This window comes from Choristoneura fumiferana, chromosome Z (assembly GCF_025370935.1).
Source record: "Choristoneura fumiferana chromosome Z, NRCan_CFum_1, whole genome shotgun sequence".
In the NCBI taxonomy this organism is placed as follows: domain Eukaryota; kingdom Metazoa; phylum Arthropoda; class Insecta; order Lepidoptera; family Tortricidae; genus Choristoneura; species Choristoneura fumiferana.
Genome location: NC_133472.1, coordinates 22,941,256 through 22,950,103, shown reverse-complemented (window position 1 = coordinate 22,950,103; position 8,848 = coordinate 22,941,256). Strand labels below are relative to the sequence as shown.

General features: G+C 39.1%; 1 protein-coding gene across 1 annotated transcript; it reads right to left on the bottom strand.

Moving 5' to 3' along the window:
- Positions 1–20: 20 nt before the first annotated feature.
- On the bottom strand, positions 21–8,049 carry LOC141439085 (ubiquitin-conjugating enzyme E2-22 kDa-like). Its single transcript, XM_074103223.1, has 4 exons — positions 7,899–8,049; positions 3,545–3,697; positions 1,801–1,962; positions 21–724 (listed from the first exon to the last, which is right to left on the bottom strand). The coding sequence occupies exons 1-4, from the start codon at positions 7,959–7,961 to the stop codon at positions 503–505; spliced, it is 600 nt and encodes a 199-aa protein (XP_073959324.1). The 5' UTR covers positions 7,962–8,049; the 3' UTR covers positions 21–502.
- Positions 8,050–8,848: the final 799 nt, after the last annotated feature.

The following is an 8,848-nucleotide window of genomic DNA, read 5'->3' as shown; positions in this document are numbered from 1 at the left end:
CAAGCAGACATTATTATTAATATCGGTAATTTTTATCTTTTGCGTGGCAAATAAGCATGAATATAATTAAATAAATAAAGATCATGGGACACTTGACACCAATTGATCTAGTCCCAAAGTAAGCAAAGCTTGTGCTATTCGTAGCAACGGATAAACATACTTAAATAGATCAAGAATATTTTTCATACATGAATGAGAAAGTATATGCTCGAATTGGTCTAAGCAGCTTTTGCGTTTGCTCTCGATCTTAACAACATTATTTTCTATTCATGTTTATTCAGAACGCGGCAACTGTCAAAGGCATTAAGAAACTAGAAGCACTGAAGTTAAATAACGCAGCTGTTCAACGCGAGCGCCGAATCAGCTACTAAGCAACTATTATGTTATGTCCGTATTACCACTCTATCGATTAACACCTCGACGCATTCAAATTACTTAACCGAATGCTTAGCATTACAAAAAATGTTACTTGTGAATTTAATTATGTTACTATACCGCTTAACTAGCTAAATATCTGCTCCGTTGCTCGTTCGAGGTTCCAGTCGTACGTGGACAGGGCTACTCTCGCCTGGTCCTCATTTATGCCCATGTCTAGAAGTACTTGTATTTTTTGGTTGCAGTCGAGGATGACGGTGGGTCCTCCAGCGTAGATGTTCGTCCAATGCCTGGCCGTTACATTGAACAGGTGTGGATTGTCTATGTATTGTTTGGCCACGACGGCATCCTGTAAATTAAAAAAAAAAAAACAATTTTTGTTAAAAGTCACATTCATATGTACTCGTAAACTAGTCAAATGAAAACAAGGGCCACTTGAGTTTCTACGGTAAAATGAAATCAAAAGCATGTTTGCATTTTTATCTTAAAATACATTTAGTTGAATGACAAGTATTGTGTTAGACACGGCCTGTTAGAAATAATTTTATATTTAACAGATGGTGTACATAAATACATGTCATCCTACGTAAGTTCAACCTATTAAACCGTGAAATATCTTGTTGGAAGTACGATTTTTTGGTAACGCCAGAGACAGTTTTGGTCACGCAGCAGACGCCCAAAGTGTCGGTAAAAAAGTTGATTGGCCCAGTGGTGACAGTGCCTGTCTCCAGATGAAGGTAAAGCGAGATTGTCTATACCGCTTCCGCGCTCAAAAGGCGACATCATAATTTTATTTTGCACTGGAAACTGGACAATGGCGCCCTTTGCCATCTGGCGGCTAGAGCGAGCGTTTTTTTGCTCACCCAGGGCGGCGTTGCCTGTGAGAGCAGTGTACGAGTATGTCAGTCAGTCAATCACATTAATCTGTTCTTTTATGCTACATTTACACGCTTGCCACGCTTCGGTAAGCTCTCACCAGCATAAGCGTGTAAACGGCCCGTTTGAATAGGCTTTCGTGAGCGTGTCAACGCTTGCCGCCGATCCGGTGTCGGTTTTCAACACAGATCAAAGGAACTTGCGGCAAGCGCTTGCGACGTGTTTACACGTTGGTTCGTGTTTAGTGTCGCTCGAAGAGCTCGAGGTACCGACATTTATATTAAATAAATTTCAGAGACCATTATGAGTGCTAGGACTAACGAAGAAATTTTACCCTTTTTCTTTTAATAAAAACATGTCAAGCTCAACACAAGAGCCGAAGTAACTTCGAGATCCACGTCTGCCATGCTTACCTGTCCGGAATAAAATGACGCGATTACACGCGTGTAAATGGTATTCAAGCATTTGTATAAGTTTGGAGTTTGTAGACGCTTGGCAAGCCTCGGCGAGGGTGTAAATGTAGCATTACAGGTGAAACTATGTCAGTACCTGTGGGTCGTTGGGCTCCGCCGCAGACAGAAGGACTTGGATGGAAAGTAGCACAGTACGCAGCGTGAGAGCGGCCGTCCATTGGTCCTCAAGTATGTCTAGACATATCGCTCCCGTCACTGACGACACGTTCGGATGCCAGATTTTTGTTATAAACCGGATCTGGAAATGAGTTTTAGTTCAAAATAAAACTTTTAGTATAAGCTTTTTTTCTGACTGCACTTGTTTGCATAGTCATTCGATTTACATTACATGCTTATCGAATATAATATGAATTTTACAACTGTTTCATCATTAAAATAGTTTGGTCGAAATTATTGTTTTCATCACACTTGCTCGTAAACAGTGTCGTAACATGCAGGCTACCTTGGTTGCAACCCCCCCAAATAAAACCCTCGACCTTAATGTGCTTGTCATGAAACCCGTGGTCGGTAAATGAGTCAGTGCCCGTACTAATTTTCTTGTCATGAAGCCCAAGGTCGGTAAATGAGTCAATGCCCGTACTACTGCTGCTGCTGCTTGCGGGAGGGGGAGGGCGGCGCTGCCAAGAGCGCAGTCTTAGGTATCGCCAATATTTGGAACGATTATATTTATTCTTTTACAAATATAAAATTTTACTCGCAAATGTGATGAAAAACATTGTATGTCGCACGGGTGGTACTAGAATTACGAACATCGACTCATTAAAGCCCTCAGTCTTCGACTTCGGGCTTCTAATAGAGTCTCGTTCGTAATTCCTTATTTACCGCACTAAAGACACAATGTACTATTGTTGCATTGTTTCTGACCAACCTATCGCGAAATTATTTATGCCTTCTAATAAACAAATAAAAAAAACTGGTCCCATTGTTTGTCCTTTTCAGTGTACTTAACTAATAATTAACTAGAGAAAAATAAAAAATGCCACTGTGTCTGATACCAAAAAACTACACCGTAAATTTTTGCGGGGACAGAAAAACAAGACAACAAGAATTTGAACACAATTAAAAAAAAAATTGTTAGCTATATAATAACGTAAAATATAAAAAGAAAGTGTACAGTTTCTTGCAAGGCCAGCCACGCACCAGCAGTCAAGTCCCAGGCGCCAACGGGCGGTTGTGAATACTTAACTTACCATCCATTGAATCGTATGCTCGTGTGTGGACATTTGCAAAAATATTTTTTTTTTAACGATACCGTCAATTTTTTGATATATTCTTAGTCGACACAAAAGCCGGATAGATGTTCTTTTTTTCATTTCTCAATAAATAATTTCAGACATTCTATATGGCAGGCCATATATCACGGAGAACAGGAGGCCGAAGGCCGAGGCTCTCGAATGGTGACCGCGGATCGGCAAGCGCAGCGTAGGACGTCCACCAACGGATGGACGGATGACTTGGTTAAAGCCGTGGGTGCAGGCCGCTTCTACAGTACGATTACTTGGAGTTATAAAATAGACGTCATACATATAAAATAGTTTTTACATCGTCTGTAAACGTGGGTAGCGGTATACTAAAAATGGCTTTATTTGTATGACGTCAAAGTTGAAAATTGACTGAAGGCACGCCCATATGTCAAGGGTTAACTCCAAGTAATCGTACTGTAACCGAAGCAGCTAGAGGTCTATGGGGGAGGCCTATATCCAACAGTGGACATCCTGAAGACATGATTATCGGTCGTGTCGACCAATGTTACCTTGTGTTATGTTGTGTTGTGCTGTGTGTGTGTGTGTGTGTGCGTGTTTTATGTTATGTAATATTACCTTGGGCGGATTGAAAGGGTACGTCTCGGGTACTTTGATTTCTAGGTGGAAGGTTCCGCCCTCATACGGGGTCTCGTGGGGGCCGGCTATCGACCCGTTAAGCTCTGTCCAACTGTTATTCACCAGTTCCAGTGTGATCGCGCCTCCTGCTACCTGAAAAGTAATAATACATTCATATACACATTCACAAATTAGAGAAGCTAATTTTTTATGTCATAGAACCATCGTTCGGCGAATGCTTTAGGCGCAAGCCACACAGAAGAGACGTGGGACGCGTGTCTCCGCCTCGTCTCTTCTGTCTACTTTGGATCGCAACGTTTCATTACAGATACAGATAGCGCGCGAGTTGAATGCAGTCGGGGCCTGAGGTGAAGAGCTGAAGAGCGGGAGCCTCTCCCCCCGCTATCCACACGCCTCGCCTCAGTCGCCTACAGTAAATAGTGAGTCGTCCTTGATAGCTGTCGTCCCCACATCGATGGCGTTAAAACTCATATTGCACCCCGTATTATTTTTGCTTTAACGATGACTGATCCGAGTTCGTTTCCGTTATTTTTGTTGTCGGTTTGATCGAGTTACATCCATCGTGTTGAGTCACGTTGCGACTACGATGGATGAGACAAATAAAAGGTTAGGTGCTAAGTCCTGTTTATACATAATAATGTGTTTAAAGCGCGAAAGTAAAAAAAAAGTGAAAATGAAAATAACATTTCTTTTACAAATTTATCGACCTACATTGCATACCTTCTGTATGTCGATAAATTCGTCATCATTAATTGTAATAAGGTAGCCACACTATCCCATTCCTGAGCTCTGCATTCAACTCGCGCGCTATCTGTAGTATGAAAACTGATTCCAGGCGCGCCGCGCTTGCGTCGCGCCCCCGTCCCGCGTCTCTTCTGTGTAGCTTGCGCCTTACGACTTTCGTTGTTATCTGTTCACTGCATGTCATAAGGTGTAAGCTAATGGACGTACCCATGGGGGCAAGAGAGGGCCGTCTTGACTAGACTTAAATAAAAAATATGTAAGTAAATTGTTTTTCTAAAATCTAATATAGGTAATCAAACACCATATTTACATTAAAAATATGAGTTTCAAAAAATCTCACGTGAGGAGGGGATCGAGCAAACTCTCACGACATATAACTAAGGGTCGAAAAATCGCTAAAATTGCCTCGCGTTATAATCAAAGTGGGAATAGACCCTATACCACGAAGTGCACAATTCGAAATTCGTATCTTGCCGTCCCGCTGACGGTAATATTATTTAATACGAGAGTGAGAGGGACGGTACGATACGAACGTCGATTATCGAACTTCGTAGTAGCCCTACTGTAATCAAGACTTGCCCTTAAAAACGATAAGTACTCCAATAGTTGCCAAGGCTGCCTTACAAGGCAGAGTGCATATTTTCTTTGTAGTTCTCACTTTTGGCTCCGTGCCATTTGGAGAGAGTCAACAAAGCAACAGAACTCGCACTAAATGGAACGTCATCGTGATTCGATTAAAATATAAATACGTACGATGTTCCTCCGTTGGAATCATGTTCACGTTCGTAGCTGTATAAAGCCCGGTTTCCACCGCGAGCGGAGCGAACTTATTAATGACTTAGTTAGCCGATTGATGAATGATTAGACGATTGGCCGCATGAAAGTACTAATGGTGGCCATACACGTTACGGTTTACGTTTACCTGTGCAGGTGTAAATGCGCAGGTCGACCGGAGCGTGTACGCCCAGGCCGACCGACCTGTGCAGTTTTTTTGACCTGCGCAGGCGACCGGAGCAAATTCGAAAATCGATTTTGCTCCGGTCGCACCGTACGGTGAACCTGTGCGTGTGTAGGTACCTGCGTTATTCTTTTTAATAACAATAATAACCAATGCTTACACCACTTTTTTCGCTTCCTTTTCACTGTTCTTGTAGTCAAAATTAACGCAAGGCCTAGCAGTGCTAGTGCGTTCTCATCCTCACTCGATGCCATCGCAAACAGAACTGCGAAGACCGTTCCAGTACACCGGAACGTCCCCATATACGCTACCTGACCTGTGCTGGCAAATCTGCACATGTAACCTGTGCGGTGTACCGTAACGTGTATGGCCGAGAAAAGGATGGTTCGGCCGTGCCGCTTTTTTGCTCGACTTAGCGGGGCACCGCTACTGTGCCCCCAGATACACCGGACCGGACTTCTATGAAGTTGCTCCTACCTACACACATACATACAGGTAGACAAACTGCGGGAATCGACCTTTTTCTTCAACTGTACATAATAAATTGAATATAACAACTGATTATAATATCATAATTGTTCAAATCACAGGGCATGTAAATGTTAATTACATGTTACAAGGCCATGTTTAATGTCATTTAAGACGTCATTACAATACTGAAGCTTGTTACAATGCATCAGAATAATGAATTGATGACAAATACATTTGGCAACAACCTTGGTTAGCCATACAAAATAATGGTGTTTTATTACTTGTTCTAGTTAGTCACTTTCACTTGGTATGGTCGGTTCCCTAACTTATGTATCCATTTTTTCATACTAGCTGCATCGAAAAGTAGATACTTACTTTGAGCGGTGCCCCTTAGAGCACAGGTATTTCATTTACTTAAAAAGGGGCACCAACACATTGTAAAATTAGTATTAAGTGAACAAATAAATCATTTTTCATTTTCATTTTTTTCATGTTAGGGCACCGACTGTACATCATATTATCAATGCGCCTGCTATATATGTATATGTAATTTGACAGAAGTGACAGAGAGAGTAGTATGTTAGTGTAGACAGTAACCATGCTTCAATTATCAATCAAGTCATTCAATTTGAGATTAAAAACATGCATATGTGAATTAAAAAACCAGCTTAGGCATTAGATACACCCACCAAGGATTCTGTGCAAATTATTAGGTTCATATACATACACCATAAATGACCATATCAATAAAAATCCAGTGTTAGCAGAGCCTTGCTTCTAAGCAAAATGTATGTAGTGTAAGGTAATTTTTTATTCATTGACTGGGATCCCTCATAGTTTTTAATTTAATTATTATTATTTGTGGTTCTCGCAGCAATTGTCAAACCATATCCCGTTCCTGAGACATAGCCCTGTGACAGACAGATGGAGTGTGTAGACAGTAACACCTTAGGGTTCTATTAGTCACCCTTCAGATTTAGAACCCTAAAATAAGGATGAACAATTTTTGTATTGTTATTTAGTCTATTTTTCCGCCCTTGTAAATAATAGTTTGAAATTTTATCACAAAAAAAAAGCACAGAAATGAAAACATACAAATAAAAAATATCTTGACAAAAACCATTACAAATCTTTGTGTTGCCAGACATTATATTAACCTTTGCACTTTGATGGCAAATTAAGAGTAATAACTGCTGATGAACTACCTTAGCCGTTGATATATGGTTAGCATCACATGTAAATGTTTCTAAAAAATTGACAATCATACTTTTGAAAAGCATAAAAAACTGGGTCCATATTGGCTTGCATACTTATTGGAAGTCCGAATGTAATGTTTGTCAGTACAATCATTTGTCATAACTCTTTTTTCTCTGAATCCAATAATTGTTCAGAATTGTTATAAAACAAACCTAACCTAACCTATAGTTTTCTATAGGATGACCATTTAAAATTTTCAGAAAACTGTAAGGTTTCAGTGGGAAAAATTATGACAAACGATGATTCGGACATTAATTGTATGACTAGCAAATATGCGAATTTTGGCGCTCCCTAAAAAAACCATTCATGCCAGTTCATACAAAACCTTAAAAAGTTATGTTCAGTCAAACTGCAATGTATTTTGTAAGATTCTTTCAATGCTTTCAAACTTATGGTCATGTATTTTTACTAAAACACTTTGTTATTATAAATAATCTGGTCTAAATTCTATTTGGAGTTATACAATTTGCCAACATGTAGGCAAAAGCAGTTTCATGGTGATCAGGCATTATTTAAGTTTAGATTGTATTGTACAAATAAATATGATATCATACAAAACATAAAAAAATAATTAAATGTAACGGATTTTGATGCATACTGATAAGCATAAAAATTAAGCCCATAATAACATGTAATCAAACTTTTGGACGATATTTGGTAGGTAGATGTACAAAATGCGTAATATGAATATTATGAACAGGCATGAAGCTTATGCGGTCGACAAATTGCGCAAGTGCGTAACTAATAACTAGAGGAACATTCGCAATACATTAGTAAGCACTGTGAACTCTGATAACTAAGTATTTTACCAAAAATATGACACTAACAAAACTGCAAGTAATTGCTTCCATGAGGTTACCTCTTTGTAGCTAATTAATGATGTTATACGATAGCTTATCTTACCTCTTCACTTTTGATGATTTCTTTGAATTCTCTTTTAATACGTTTCGCTGATATATTGGCCATTACCGAAATTTATTAAATGTTTGAAAGACAACAAAATAAGGATGGGGTATCAGCTTAGGGTTGCCAACAAACTCCCACACTCCCCTCGCCTCACTCCTCCCTCAGGCAGAAATCCTATCTACGCAATAATGTTACGAGGCTGCTATTATTATTACATTTTATCAAAAGCATTTAAAAGGTACCTAAATTAATATGAAATTAATCAATGATTTATAATATCCTTTGCACATATAATTGAAGGCAGTATTTAATTATTTTTTTATTTTCTTACTGTCATAGAAAATAGGAATCAATGGATTAAATAATGGAAAGAAAAACTTGATTGCAGTTTTCAAATGCTACTTAAATAAATAAATCAGATATATATCTCAATGCAAAAATAATAATTAATGAATATCCGTGAAACGTACTTGTCGGGAATTCATATCCGGCTATAGACAATTATTTGATGTTGTGTTGAGTCAACACACTGTTGACTTGACTTTGTTCGGACTTGCGCTCTTCGGTTCCTTTTTCGTCTTAAGTCAACCATAGACAATGCTCCTCAGTCTTCAGAACGCACGCAAAGGCTTTATGCTATGGTCGATTGAAATTGGATGGAGGTGTTTGAAATTTTATTTCATTCCGTGAATCATTATTTTGAAGAATTATTAATAAAAGTTCACGTGAAATGGTGTTTTTTCGATTGAAAGTAACTGCTAGAGACCTTTGTGTTTGAAATTACCGAGTTATGGCCAGTGATTTGGACGGTGTAAGGACAAAAGTTATGTTAAATTACTCTTCATGTCACCCGGGTTCCACCTATGTACCTGGGCATCGAAGGTGCGTTACTTGACTTTTTATTTACTATTTTTTGCCTGTAAGGTTGGTGACAGAAACATAAGAGA

Bases quoted from the DNA above. Each gene is read 5' to 3' on its own strand.
- LOC141439085 (XM_074103223.1), bottom strand. From the start codon at position 7,961: ATGGCCAATATATCAGCGAAACGTATTAAAAGAGAATTCAAAGAAATC. The intron at 3,698-7,898 runs GTAAGATAAGCT...ATTACTTTTCAG, and splicing joins AAATCATCAAAAGTGAAGAG to GTAGCAGGAGGCGCGATCAC. The intron at 1,963-3,544 runs GTAATATTACAT...ACTCATTTCCAG, and splicing joins ACCCTTTCAATCCGCCCAAG to ATCCGGTTTATAACAAAAAT.